Source organism: Carassius gibelio, chromosome B17 (genome assembly GCF_023724105.1).
Source record: "Carassius gibelio isolate Cgi1373 ecotype wild population from Czech Republic chromosome B17, carGib1.2-hapl.c, whole genome shotgun sequence".
Taxonomy (NCBI): domain Eukaryota; kingdom Metazoa; phylum Chordata; class Actinopteri; order Cypriniformes; family Cyprinidae; genus Carassius; species Carassius gibelio.
The window spans coordinates 4,629,485-4,645,550 of NC_068412.1; the positions used below are offsets into that span (position 1 = coordinate 4,629,485).

Genomic DNA, 16,066 nt, shown 5'->3' on the forward strand with positions numbered 1-16,066 from the left:
TATAGTGCCTATGGTGAAGTGCCTAAGGTGAAGTGAGCTCACTAGTGGACACCCAGGGACACAGAGACTGACAGCGTGACAAATAAGTGACACATTGATCATAATGAATTAATTAATCAGGATTGAAAATTTGTCATACAGAAATAATGCATTATGAACGCATTATGAACATATTCAGTCGAGTCTGTTCTGTTTATTTGAAGTCACAGTAGCCTAGGCCAATATAGGCTACCTCACATTTAGAAATAATGATAATTTCTATATTTTTATAAAAGCTCTCGAACAAAAACTATTTTATTATATTTTTATAACTAAATTATTCTATAAAATAAACACATGAATTTTTGAGTTTTGAGCTCAACTTATTTTAAAAAGTCTTTAATGCTGGTGTTATAGCTGTTATGTCTCTGAAATGATCCACGGCTCTGACCCTCTCCAGATGTGGAGAAACTGCGCCATTGTTCATAACCACTCCTCTAGCCCCAGCTTACCCGCTTTGACCCAAGGTTTTCAACCAAAAGCCAACACTGATGAGTTGTTGTTGTGTAACAATGCAAAAGCAACGCTACTCACCTATTGAGAAAAAACAATGCTACTTCTGCGTCCGCTTCGAGTCCTTCCAGCTCCTTAAGTTCTCTCCCCCGCTAGAAAGCTACTCCAATATTTACGTCTGATCATAACCCTTCTTTTTAATGTTTTGTTCCTCTAATACTTTTTTTTTCAGGTGGTCTGCCAATATTCGCCCTGTGCACTCAAATTGAGTGCCCTCTCCTCCACATCATGAGAAGACACTCCCCTTACTGCTGATTGGCTACAGTGTGTTTTGGGACTCGGTCCGACACTGTGGTCAAAAGTATTTTTCTTAGTGCACTTTTTAAAATGCATAAATACTCCTATAAAATGATCTGTTTAACAGACAAAGCAATAGTGATCACACTTGTGTGTTGTAACATGACGGTCGGATCCAATATAGTCGCACAGCATCGTCTTTTCATTTTTAGTTATGTTCTTAAAATCCTGTGTCGAATTGTGCCATATTTGTAAATGAATGCGCGGTAAAATGAAGTGAACAAAGGACCAAGTTCTTACTGACGTAGTCTGGAACTTCATTAAACATAAAGTTCATCCATGCTTTCCTAGTATTGGGATGAGAAGGAAGGCAATGCAAATACTGTACTGCGATGTAGAATGGGCGGGGCTATACAGGCAGCGCTGTAGAAGCAGGCATTGATGTTCTTCCACACTATTACATCATATTACAGCTTCGATCCATTTCAGATGATTCAATCCCATTCAGTGAACTGGTTCAACTAGTTTAATAATTGGTTCAAAAGAATGATTCTTTCACGAACTGGAAATTACTCTTGACCATCTGTCTGAGGTTCTGGATTGCAGGCAATAATCTTGTAAATAATGTTCAGTTTCTTGCACAGACTAATTATTTCACTTCATAAGACCCCAATATATCGTAAGGAGCCAAAGGTATTAATTTTGATGGGCAGCTTCTGATCAGCATTTTATGAATGGTTTCAACTAAAAATTCTTGTTACTTTTCTATTGAAGTGAAATGTCTTGGGTGAATAATTAACGGCAAATTTTGGGGGAGCTATACCTTTAACACATGCATTGAAACCAATCACATTCAGATATGCTGTCATTCTGGTGTGCAATACACACATTTCACAGTCCATTCAGATAGATAAAATCAAGTCCCAGAAAATGTTTTATGTTTTTGTTTGCAAAACCACTCCACTTAGAAATGTCATAAATCATAGTAAATTCAGTCACAACTTTGTAACTTTGCCTGCTTTTAAACAATATGTGAAAACCATTATAAAAGTTTTGCGTGTCCAGGTTACATACAGTATGAAGAGGTCCAGTATAAAGATGTTGACAGTCCCAATGTCTCTCTCGTCAGAGTTCAGAGGCCCCTGCTGTCACCCAGCCTGCACCATCAGCTACAATGAGTGCCAAATCGGCCCTCAACAAGGCACTCTTTATTCCGAATGATGAGAGGCTGCTGGCAGCCGTGCAGGTGAAGAGGAGGACCAAGAAAAAGATCCCGTTTTTAGCTACCGGAGGCCCTGGTGACTACACCACATTCGTTTGCTTATCAGGTAACGTCGTAGCGCACCACTTCCCTCATTAGTGAGGTTTCACCATTACTGATGCTCTTGTTAAGGGTCAGTGATTTGAGTATAACTGAGATTATAAATGAATTGACAGAAATCTATAGAAGTCTATAGTCTCTTCCCATGTTTAAATTTTTTCTTGCATTTTCTGTGTAGCTGTTTGCAGTCATGATCTATGACATTATTTGAATCGCTCATGCTGGTCTTTCATAGTGATTTTATTGATTTCACATGTACTCATCCATAACCATCATTTATAATTGTAAGTCAGAAGTTTTCTTTAGTAGGCGGTTCTTGTCTAGAATGAGCTGGTTCTTGTCTTTATGGCTATAGTCAGAAGTGTGGTTCTGCGAGGCTTCAGAAGTATTTATACCGTCTACGATCTGTCCGCTTGTGATTGATAACACCTGTGTTCCTTCCTGAACTCTCTATGATCAACATGAGGAAACCACTGCTCTCCAAACACTATTACTACGATGAGTATGAGTCAAGTGGAGGCGTTTCCTCCCTGCCGGTGCCAACACTCAGTCTCCTTCCAGCTGTGAATCATGGTGGAGGGAATAGATGTTGTTGGTGTGCTGAGCGCCTCGGGGGCTCGACTGCTCGCCGTCACTGAGGACTAATACATTCCAAACTATGCTGCAGAAAGTGTGTGTGATTCTGTGAACTCTGATTCAAAGGAAGTTGAGTAAGTCCTGAGCTCACTACCAAAGAAATGTAGCACTGTTTTCGCTGAAGACAAGGAGACGTTTTTAAAGAGGTGGTTGAATGTTTTTTTTTTTTTTTTTGTCTTTCCTAGTGATTGTTTATGGGGTGGAAAAAAACATTTTATTTTTTTACATAATTTACCTTTATTCTAGACTGCTCTGTCCCTTCTTCATTGATTTCCTGGTTTTATTGATATTGAAAATATTAATATTTTGGAGCAGTAAAAATAGCTGTTTCCCTGGTAACACTGTACACAAAGCAGCACTGCACTCACAAATGATGTGATGGATGGATGTTTTTTTTTTTTTTTTTTTTTTTTTTATTATATCAAGAAAGCCTTACAGTAAACATAAAAACAAAAAGGCATCAGATACAATCGAGGATAAAAACACAATAAAGTCCAGGTCTTATTTCCATTGTGGTCCTCAACACATAACATCAGGACAAGACAATTGCATATTGTGTAATAATCTGTGACATAACATGCTGTACAAACATTTTCCTTAAATAAGCAAAAATATAGACATTAACTGGCCCCTGGTCCTATTCCGCTACCCTCTCTTATAACCAGTCCTTAGTTCTCTTTTTAAAAGAGTTCATGCTTGAAATCACTTTAATTTGCTGGTCTAACTTGTTCCACTCAACTGCCCCTATATAGGCATATGTTTCTTTCCCTAGCATTGTCTTGAATGCATAAGGACAAAGGTCTGATATACTGCCAGGAGTGTAAATAGTGTGCGTGTCCTTCAACTTATTAATAAGACACAACAAATAATTTGGGACATTACCATACAATATTTTATGGGTCATGGTCAGTCTTGACATAATAACACACGACTCAACAGGAAGCCAGTTAAGCTCAACAAATTGTGACCTACCTATATGAGACATAAAGCCCATGTTTAGAATTACTCTTATTAATTTATTTTGTGCTGCGTGCAGCCTCCTTTTAAGTCATTTTGTTAGGCCTTCAAACCAGGAAGTGCATGCATATTCAAACTGGTTTAAAATTAAAGCGTTAGCTAAAATTATAATTGTTGAACTATCTAAAAATTTAGAATTTCTGGCTAAAAACTTTGTAAGCCAAGTGACTTTTCTCAGAACCTTATTGGCCATCTTTCTGCCATCCAAGTTGTTTTCTAGGATGCAACCCAGATATTTTACTGACGTTTTTATACTGACCTCAACATGATTCAAAATAACCCTAAATTTCAAGCATCTATTTAATTTATAATTTGAGCCAAAAAAAATGGCCTCAGTCTTTTCAAAATGTAGAGACAGGATATTATCAATCAGCCAGTTGTTTACAGAAGATAACTCAGAGCTCAGATTACTCTCTAGAGTGGATTGTTGTTTATGAGACATTAAAAGTGCAGAGTCATCTGCGTAAAGAGATAATTCACATGAACAGGAGTCTGCCATATCATTAATATATGTTAAAAATAAGGAAGGTCCAAGAATACTTCCTTGTTTAACTCCACATTCAGCTATACAAGGGTCTGACAGTACTCCTCCTAAGACCACTAATTGTTCCCTCCCTGATAGGTAAGATCTAAACCATCTACAGGTTGAGCTGTCTGCCCCTAAGGCCTCAAGTTTGGCAATCAGTCTGTCATGGTTCACCGTATAAAATGCCTTTTGAAGATCCAATAACATCATTCCGCAGAGATTTCCATTATCTATTTCCCTGTGTATGATGTCAGATAAATAGAGTAGGCATGATTCGGTAGAATGTGACTTCCTGAATCAGGATTGGAATTTAAACATTTTTACTGTACAATAAAATAGAGACTGGTCTGTAGTTACCAGGATCATGGCTATTTCCCTTTTAAAAAAGGGGGACTACCTTGGCCCTCTTGAGGTCATTCGGTAAAACACGAGTTTCAACAGATAGTTTAAAAATATGTGAGATGTATGGGGCTATTTGGGCAGCAGTATCTCGTAAAAACTGAGGAGATAACCCATCTAACCCAGGGCCCTTATAGCAGTCTAGCTATAATAGCTTTTTTTCCATCTCCTCTACCTCAACCTTCAGTAAGGAAAATTAGTTTGGCAATGCTCCAAGTTTATTGTAGAGTGATTTCACCCTATCAATATTAAAAAACCCATAGGAATGTTGAAGATTTGAGACCGGCTGTTCTGCTATAGAAGAAAAAATAAATATTAAAATAATTAGCAACCTCTTTCTTTTTGAAATTTAGAACACCCTTAATTGTTAGTGCTTAATGTGACTGCTTTTGGACTGTTTAACAAAAACGCCCATCTACTTCCATTATAACGCTTGCAAGAACAAGGATCATTTTTATATATATATTACTCAGATTGAATTCATTTGAAAGAAGAAAGTGTCACGCTATCTAGTCTCTGTTTCCCCGGGTGTCCACTAGTAGGCTCACTTCCCCTTAGGCACTTCACCGTAGGCACTAGAATTCCTCTAGCCTTGTCTCTTCATCACAGTAATTGCACTCCTGCCAATTACACCAGGTGCCTTCACTTAATTGTCATTAGCCTCGCTATATTTACCAATCCTTTCCTGTTGTCTGTATGGACTCCTTTCCTTTCGTATCCCAGTCTTCTCGTCCTCCAAGATTCTTCGTAAGTCTTCTTGTCCTCAGAGACCCCTCGTTTTCCGAGTTCCCGTTCCATTTCCTTTCCTTTTCCTTCATTTGTTTGTTTGTTTTTGGACTGCTTTCTGGTTTTGACCCTGGCTTGTTTTCATTACGTTTTGGATAACCCCTTTAATAAATCGTACCTGCAATTGGATCTCTCTCCCTGTGTCTTACTGGATCGCAATCGTTACAGAAGAACTCCATCCCTAAAAATCCAGCGGTATGTCGTTTGAAGTTTCCCGTTTCCCAGCCAGTATGGTGGAGCGGAGAATTAAATATTTAAAATTGACCACCCTCCGCCAAGAGGGCAATGATGTGGGTGCCATGGCACAGGTGTTCTGGTCCCGAGGGCATGGGATATAATGATGCGGCACTAAAAGACTATTTTAATAGCGGGCTGGATGACCCGGTTCCTCAAAAGGAACTGGCTCAGTTGGACACATTTGGGTTCTGGGAATTTGTGTGCTACTTGCAGCATCGGCTTCCGTGGGATGCCCCAGCCACTCCTGTCTCTTCCGGTGGGATGGCTGCCAGCCCAGCGCCACTGCACAAGAAGTCTGCCAGCCCAGCGTCACAGCACAAGATGGCCGCCAGCCCAGCGTCACAGCACAAGATGGCCGCCAGCCCAGCGTCACAGCACAAGATGGCCGCCAGCCCAGCGTCACAGCACAAGATGGCCGCCAGCCCAGCGTCATAGCACAAGATGGCCGCCAGCCCAGCGTCACAGCACAAGATGGCCGCCAGCCCAGCGTCACAGCACAAGATGGCCGCCAGCCCAGCGTCACAGCACAAGATGGCCGCCAGCCCAGCGTCACAGCACAAGATGGCCGCCAGCCCAGCGTCACAGCACAAGATGGCCGCCAGCCCAGCGTCACAGCACAAGATGGCCGCCAGCCCAGCGCCACAGCACAAGAAGTCTGCCAGCCCAGCGTCACAGCACAAGATGGCCGCCAGCCCAGCGTCACAGCACAAGATGGCCGCCAGCCCAGCGTCATAGCACAAGATGGCCGCCAGCCCAGCACCACTGCCCAAGATGGCCACCGGCCCATTGGAAGGTGACTCTGGAAGGTCAAGTACCCGTACCCTCTTCCTCTGCAGCCAGGACTTTGTAATGTGTGCAGAATATGGTTTTGCATTGTCTTGTTGAAATATGCATGGATGTCTTCTTTTGTCCGGAGCACATGGCGTCCATTCCTCCCAAAAAAATACCTGAAATACTGATTCATCTGACCACAGTACACGTTTCCACTGTGTGATTGTCCATCCCAGATGCCTCCGAGGCCAGAGAAGTCGACGGCGCTTCTGGACACTGTTAACATAGGGCTTCCTTTTGGCACAGTACAGTTTTAACTGGCATTTGTGGATGTAACTACGTATTGTGGTACTTGACAAAGGTTTGCCAAAGTAATCCTGAGCCAATGTGGTGATATCACTTATAGATGAATGACGATTCTTGATGCAACATTGTTTTTAAACATTTCAATAATTTTCTCACGTATTTGTTGGCAAACTGGCGATCCTCTGCCCATCTTTGCTCCTAAAGGATTAGACCTTTCTTGGATGCTGCTTTTGTACCAAATCATAATTACAATCACCTGTTGACATCACCTGTTTCAAATCACATCATTATATAACCATTTTACCTCATTACTAGCCCTAAATTGCTCCTGTCCCAACTTTTTTTTTAAATGTGTTGCAGGTCTGAATGACAGGAAAGGATGCATATTACAAATTACATGAAGTTGACCAGAGAAAACATGAAACATTTTGTGTTCATATTGTCAGCAATGAAATACAAGTCAAAGTAAATTTAGAAATCACTACTTTCTTTTTTTATTTGCGTTTTCCATACTGTCCCAACTTTTTCTGATTTGGGGTTGTATATGTAAGCTGATATTTGCAGCTTTATATCTTGCTAGTTTTTGAATCTTTTTTTGTAATTTTTGTTTAAAGTTTTCTTTAAGGTGCAACGGTTTCTTCAAATATTGTCTCAAAATAACTGTAAAGGCTCAGAATTATAGCTTCATTTCTTGTAATTCCAAGAAGTAATTTTAAAAGTAGACTTCACCAAATGTTTACTTGGGGAAGAGGGCAGAAAAGAAGACAAACGTGTCATTGTTCTGCAGGCATTCAGGAATGTTGGCATGTCTGGTATGAATGTTTGTGTTTTTCTGTTATGATTTCTTTCATCCGTGCTTCACTTAGGCCTACTTCACAAACCAGCTTTATATGTACAAGCTTCATTAAAGAGGCAGACCTGTGTAACCTTAAACTAACTGTCTTCTTTAGAAGTCTATTTTTAGAAAATGTTTTGACCTAACATGATTCAATTTGATGGATCTTCATTGTGAATTGTGGTAGTTCTTTCATAATTGCCCCATTTGCTTGACATTTGATAAAACCTTCACCAATCTCATATACCAGAGAGTACTATAATATATAATATAATCAAATTGAGTGAGTATAGTACCATATTTAATCATTTAGCAAACACATTTATCAAAAATGACCTACAAATGAGGACTATATAAGCTATCAAACCATCAATATCTAAAAAAAAACAAATCGGTATATTATAGTTATATTTATTATTTATATATTCATATTTGTTTTTATTATTTACTTTAATTTGCACTGGATCGAAATTGCATTCCTGAGGGAGAGAGAAAGAGAGAGAGAGAAAGAGAGAGACAAGTCAATGTATAATTTAAATTTTCATTATTGCTTTTAGAAATTAAAGTAAAATACTGGTAAATATATTAATAAATTGTATTAATCACTATTATTATTAATGTATTTAACTATTTTTACAAAAGATTAGTTCCCATCACAAAAATTTTAATGTAAACAGAACAGGAATGAAAAATAGAAGTACAAATATATATATATTAAAAAAAACATGCACATGTCCCTCTATTCCAGAAAATACATGAAATGGTCTTTTCAGGCTTTTTGTTTTAGCCTTACAGCTGTTGTTTTGGCACATGTTCAGTTTTTGTTTCCCAGTATTGTTCAAATCTTCCCTGCTTTGTCCTTCATTATTTCTTTTTGCATCTGAAACATTTCCCTATGTAAACTTTGTCAATGTGACCCAAATTACAGCTTGAAGCTGACCAGAAGCATTTCCAAGAGATGAAAATATAGCATTACTTCTAGTAGGTTTGTTGCAGATGTGACACTTTTCATCATGACACCATAGTGAGATTATCTCATGCATCTGGTGTTATAATGTCACAATAATTGGTCAAAAGAAAGCTCTCAGATGAAGCACACACTTAAACCTTCACTGTTCTGTATTTAACACCTACGTAATACTCCAGATCTTTCTCAGTGGAATGTTTCCTATGCATCTGTGAAACATCCAGTCATTCTCGAGCAAGTGCAACTCAGTCTCTCTGCCTTTAGTCACGATGAACCAATAACTAACAGTCTTTCATAATGTTTGTTTTGAACAGTTTGAATGTGTCACAATGGAGCAGATAAAAATGCTATAGACTTGACAGAAAACCAGCAGTTTGTGTGTGAGTAAAAGATGTTAACATGGATCTCTCAAAGGCACATCAGCAGAAAAAAAAGTGTTCAAGTCATAAATTCATGAACCGTCTAGCACAGACACATGATACATTTTCCTGTGAATCTGCTTTCAAACTATCTGTATTATAAATAAAAATACCTTGACTTCTGACTGGATACATTTCATTTAGACTGTTTTTGGCCCAAATAAATTAAAATAACATAACATATATAAAATAATTGGTGCTGTCAATCCATTAAAAATTTTACAAATTAATTGCACATTTGTTCTGACATCCTACCTTATATTAAAGTATTTAGGTATACTTTTATATTGCAATAATTTCACATTTTATCTTTAAATTAATGTAGAAATAACATAAAGAGTTTATATTTGTAATATTTGTTTAATGGCATATTTTATGACTGAAGGCAATTATCACGGATAACAATACTACTGAAATGTTATTTTCTCCCCTGATATTTAGTCATTGACTAGCCATTTATCAATATGGTATAACTGAGAGCTATCAATTTGAACAATAATTAGAATTTTTTAAAAAATAACCGCTTCTAATTTAAATTAACTTTAAATGATTGTCACATAAATCGCCACTATAATAAATGTTAATTTAAGTGTGCCTTTCAGCAGGTTGGTTACCAAACATTTACCGTATTTTTCGGACTCTAAGTCGCATCAGTCCAAAAATGCATCATGATGAGGAATAAAACATATATAAGTCGCACTGGACTATAAGTCGCATTTATTTAGAACCAAGAACCAAGAGAAAACATTACCATCCCCAGCCGCGAGAGGGCGCTCTATGCTGCATAGAGCGCCCTCTAACGGCTGTAGACGGTAATGTTTTCTCTTGGTTCATTTCTCTCGGTTCATGTCAAATTAATTTTGATAAATAAGTCGCACCTGACTATAAGTCGCAGGACCAGCCAAACTATGAAAAAAAATGTGACTTATAGTCCCGAAATACGGTAATTCGTAGGCGTAGCTTGACGTTTAAGGTTGGGGGACCAAACCAAGTGAGTCGATTTGGTCAGTCAATCTTTAAAATACATTTAAGCATTTCTGTAGTAAATGTACAAATTCACAATCCATGCACCATTTAAACAGTTTTACTCTGATTATGGCCACCATGCCATGCCATTACAACCAGATACACTGCACCCAAATTACTTGTAAAATCTGAACGTCTGTTTTTGCTGCGCTTTAAAAAAGATGTCTGTTGGACATGATTCAAGTTAAACGCCAATTAAGCAGTTTATATTCTGATATCTAGGCCTAGGTTTCTGTTCGGTGTACATTAAATTACATTTGGATGCAATTGGTCTGAAAAATGTAAAACACTGAGCTGCTACAATGAGCTTCTTGTGGATCACCTTGACTATCCGGGTCTGGAGTTATCAAGCATGACATCAGCATTGGCATCTTCATCTGACTAGATTTTGGTTTGGTCCAGATTCCTCTCAAGTTGTTGTGTATATATATATATATATATATATAAGCGCTAAATGTTCATTCATGCAATGCAACTGGCAAGCAGCAATTTACTATTATCTGCCAAAACTTCTTATGCAGATGAGATTGGGGAAGCCATTAGTAAGGTTGATTTTATTTTTTTATTTATTTATTTCCAAAATAACAATCTAAAATATAATAAAATAACTAAATTATGAGCATAATCACATTTGAGTTTAAAGCATTATTAGTTAACAAATATTTTTTAAAATCTTTCAGCCGTTGGGGTTCAATCAAAATCTCCGCCCATGACTGAATTTCTAAATTAAATATAGATAAATCCTTAAGGATGTAAAAGTTTTTGATTTCCTGATTTTCTTTTATTAACACATATTACTTTAAGAGCTGCTGCTGCTGATCTGACACACATGCTAATATACAGTATTTTAATTCACACTTTTATATGAAATGATTAAGGTTACAGTGCACCGCTGCATGTATGTGTGCAATTAAAGCACGCATGCTACTTGCACAGTATAATGGCAGACAGGACAGGAAGATTAGTTTTTATTGACCTATGGCCTGACATCATCTCATCTGACAGTCATTCACTGTTGTTCTACTGAAGCTCCTCGTCACCTGTAGCTTTTCCGTACACATTTGACTAGTGTCTGGCGCTGAAGTGTAGATGAAATGTGCGTCTGAAAAGTCTACGGTTTGCAAGAAGTTTTGATAGACCTGGTATTGCATGACTTCTGATTGGGGATTCCAAGCCGTCTTTTATTTCCTGAAACAAATTAAAAATAACATGGCTTGGCAAACGATATGTATTGACAATGTGTTCTTCTTGCTTTCTAAATAAATGAATACATATGAAAAAAATCCTCATCTCTGGGGTGCCTCCTCCTAGCAACAATAATTGTTATAAATATATATATTTTTGTAAATAGTTTAAGACTGAAAGGGAAAATCCTAAAAATGTATATTCACCAAAGTCAGGCGCAAAAAATAACTGTCCATGCCTTTTCAGTGCTAATCCATCACTGTGTGTCTTTAGTAAATCCTGATGGTACTATTTTAACACCAAAAGACAGTTTTCACCGGTGCAGGCTGAAAGTAAAAGTGGCCCTATGCGTCTAAATAAATGCAATTCTTCTCAAGCAAAAAAGAGACTGAAGTAGCAGCAGTTGTGAGTGAGGTAGTTAACCCTAGCTCCGCCTCTGCGTTAAATATATATTTTTTTCTTCACTGTTACACTGGAAAAATACACATGGGTCAAAGACGTTAAGATGTCCGCATCAAAAGAAATGTACAAAAGTGATTTTGTGTCCATAGAAAGCACATTAAATGTAAGTAAAATGTCTACTTTTAAGGATTTAAATACGTTTTCGGAGAAAAAATAATGTTACATTGTCATTCAGTGTAACACAATATTTATGCAAAAATTAAAACAACATGCTTATTCTGACGTGTACATCTTAAAATATCTAAAAGAATAATGGAGCATACTAAATTTTATTGTGTTTTAAATTAAAAACCTAGGATAGTGGCAAATGTAAAAAAAAATGTAAAATTACAACTCATTAGTATTTGGGGTGAAAGTAAGTCTATTTAGTCTTTTAATATGTTATGAATTGATTTTTGTTGTAAATATGCCTGACAAGATTGTTACACGGAAAGACATTTTACTGGGTGCCTTCTGTAAATTAGGCAAAAATGTATGATATTTATTTTTTGCTCAGAAAAACAAAAACAAAAATGCAATTAAATAAAACAGAAAACTTTTTGCATTTTTGGGGGGACAAACTACAACAGTTTAAAGCAGTATTACACTTTTTATGCTTAAACACTTTTTCGTCTTTGAACCACTATTACGCCCCGCGCCTAGGGGTAGTAGAAAAACTCTAAATAGGGCATAATAAGACTGGGTTGTGGTGATGGAATCCCAAGTACGAATCACTCCGGTCGATAATCAACCAGGTACAGGTATGTTAATCAGTATAAGTAATTAGATTTATTAAAAATTAACAAGTGAAACAAAGAGCATCACTCCAGGGTGTCCCAAAGGCCAAAATAACAAACAAAACAAATCTAGAAAGGAAAAGGGTAATAACTAACCTCAAATAACAAAAGTAAAATACATTTTAATTCCCTAACTTTCTAACACAAAACAGAACCCAAACAAGATCGGCAGGACACCCCTTTGCTCCACGTTCTTAACACACAAGGTTGAAAAGGAAAGAACGTGATCACTAGCTTTTACATTACACTCGAAAGTGACAAATTTGTTCATCGGCCGGAGAAGGGATCCAGGAGCTCTCAACCCAACCATGTCCGAACCAACAATGAGCTCCATGTTGAATGCCGGCAGTGTCCTTTTAAAGTCCACGCCTTGTCTCCACCACCAATGGCAATCGTACATCCAATCAGTGGGCAGCCTATCAGACACCAGAGAGAGTAAGAGGGAGGAGAAAGTACACACACACTACAAGAAACTCAGGTCGTAACAACCACATATACAAACATATATCAAACCTCTATAAATATACATAAATTTTATTATTTAATAATGTTTAAAAATATATATATTTATCCCTTTAATAGAGCATAATGAAATCCTCTTAACCTTATCCTTGGCTATCAATTTTTGTTAACCTATTTTGTGCATTTAGTAACTAAAATAAAAAAAAAATCTAAGTTGATTCCTTGTTGATGCTAAATATTACACAACTATGAGGAAACAAGAATGAGCTGCATAATTCAAGTAGCAGAGACTGTGCTTCATGACTGACGTATGTGCTAATTTTACTAATGAAATTGTCCACAGGGAGTTGGACACACACACACACAAACACACCACAAGAGCAGTGTAGTGTAGACATCTGCCCACCAGGACCATGAAGCTGACATATGCTGCAATGCCTTTTCACACCTCCATGCTAAATGACAAAGGCCAGCTCTATTACTTGTACAGTAATTATGACTAGAAGTAATTTAAAGGAGACTTATTATGCCCCTTTTTTACATTTATGTAGTAGAAGTATCTGGTGTCCCCAGAATGTGTATATGAAGTTTCAGCTCAAAATACTCCACAGATCATTTATTAAATCATTTTGAAAATGCCTATTTTGAGTGGAAGCAGAAACACACCGTCTTTCGGGCCTGTGTCTTTAAATGCAAATGAGCTGCTGCTCCCCGCCCCCTTTTCCAGAATAGAGCTGAGTCATTACAGCTCACACCTGCTGAAAACATCTGTTTATCATGTTTATCGCACTGAAATCATGCAATTTAAACCATATGAGTTTAAACTTCTGATATAGGGTTTTCTGAGTGCACACATCTGAAGCACACGAACAGAAAACAGCTGTCACAGCTTGTGAGTACTAAACTGAGTTCTCTTTCACACACGAGTTTACGTTAAAAACACAGATGAGTTACAGCAGGCGTTATGTCTGTGAAGATTTGAGATCTGTGTGGCAGCAGCAGTATACAGTAAATAAATCAATAAATCCACTGCTCTCTCGTCTCCTCTGAGGCTGGGACTCTAAACAGTGTTTGTGCAGCCAAAGACAGAACATTAGGCAAGGCAAGTTTATTTATATAGCACATTTTGTACACAATGGTAAATCAATGTGCTTTACATAAAAGAAAGTTAAAAAAAAAAAAATCATGAAGAAAAATAATCACAAAAATAAAACAAAAATTATTTAAGAATAGAATTAAACAGAATTTAAGACAGTTTAAAGATAGAAAATGATTCTACATAAAATACAGTGCAATCAGTTCAGACATTGCAATTTGCATTGCAATAAATGCACAGCTAAACAGATGGGTTTTGAGTCTAGATTTAAATGTGACTAGTGTTTTAGCACATCTGATCTCTTCTGGAAGCTGATTCCAACTGCGGGCAGCATAGTAACTAAAGGAGGACTCCCCTTGTTTTGTGTGAACCCTTGGTATTTCTAACTGACTTGATCCTAGTGATCTGAGTGCTCTGTTAGGTTTATATTCAGTGAGCATATCTGCAATATATTTTGGTACTATTGTCATTGAGTGACTTATATACGAGTAAAAGTACTTTAAAATCAATCCTAAATGTAACTGGAAGCCAGTGTAAGGACCTGAGGACTGGTGTGATATGCTCAGATTTTCTGGTTCTAGTCAGAATCCTGGCAGCAGCGTTCTGGATGAGCTAAAGCTGTCTAATGGTCTTTTTGGGAAGAACGGTGAGGAGCCCATTATTTTTTAAATGAAAGTATGATGATTTAGTCATTAGCATATTTTGCTCAAACCTTCTCCATGGTATTAGAGCTGGTACACCGTTGTTGCTTGCTAAATCAAAATGACAGCGCCATGGGTACAAACTTACAGATTAAGGGGCGGTGATATTATAATGAGATCCCTTTTCCACGTCACCAAGGGAGCAAAATCAGACGTGCCTGTTTTCTCAGACACTTGGTTGGTAGATGCACCAGGGACCTGATTATAGCACTTAAAACTTGGAAAAGTCAGATTTTCATGATGTCACCTTGAAAATATGAATTGCAATTAATCTCATCTTTGTGTAGTTACTGTAACACTAATACTGCTGAATAATATTGTAATAACCCTTAACCCATCACTTTTAGAGGACTACAGAAAGCCTTTCTCACAGAACAACCTCCTGGACTGCAAAAGACGGTTTCAGATGTGGACATTCAACTGAGACGGCCTTGCTCTCAGTTGTTGAAGCCCTAAGACTGGCAAGAGTGGAATCCAAATCTTCAATACTTATTCTGCTTGATCTGTGCGCTGCTTTTGACACGGTTATTCACCAGATCCTCCGGTCAACCCTACTGGATAATGGCATCTCAGCATTCGCACTCCAGTGATTTGAGTTGTACCTATCAGATAGGTCCTTTAAAGTATCTTTGAGAGGTGAGGTGTCCAAGGCAGAACATCTAACTACTGGGGTGCCTCAGGGCTCAGTTCTTGGACCACTTCTCTGTCTTCTTGGCATCACTGGTTTCTTTCATTCAGAAACATGGCTTTTCATACCACTGCTATGCTGATGACACTCAACTCTACCTCTCATTCCATCCTGATGATCCGACGGTAGCTGTTCGCATCTCAGCTTGTCTAACAGACATTCTTCCTGTATGATGGACCATCACCTTCAACTTTACCTAACCAAAACAGAACTGCTTGTGGGTCCAGCAAACCCATCGTTTCATCACAATATACCATCCAGTTAGGCACATCAACCATAACTCCTTCAAAAACAGCCAGAAAACTTGGAGTCATGAATGGTGATCAGCTAAATTTTTCAGACCACATTGCTTAACTGTCCTATCCTGCAGATTTGCTTTATTCAACATCAAGAAGATCAAGCCCTTTCTTTGGGAACATGCTGCACAACTCCTTGTTCAAGCTCTTGTTCTGTCCAGGCTGGACTCTGGGCAGGTCTTCCAGCCAGTTCTATCAAACCTTTACAATTAATCCAGAATGTGGCAGTAAGATTAATTTTTAATGATCAAAAAGAATACGCGTCACACCTCTGTTTATCAATATGCACTGGCTTCCAATAGCTGCTTGCATAAAACCGAGGTATTAATGCTTGCCTACAAAACGTTTCAGATAACGAATGTAAC

At 37.8% G+C, this 16,066-nt stretch overlaps 1 protein-coding gene across 1 annotated transcript in view; it reads left to right on the plus strand.

The window, feature by feature from the left end:
- The window catches only part of stxbp6 (syntaxin binding protein 6 (amisyn)), a 46,185-nt gene that overhangs the window by 12,511 nt on the left and 17,608 nt on the right, over window positions 1-16,066 (plus strand). The window contains exon 2 of the mRNA XM_052581223.1: window positions 1,919-2,117. Coding sequence (XP_052437183.1) covers window positions 1,964-2,117 — 154 coding nt within the window. The 5' untranslated portion in view covers window positions 1,919-1,963. The remainder of the gene's footprint in view (window positions 1-1,918; window positions 2,118-16,066) is intronic.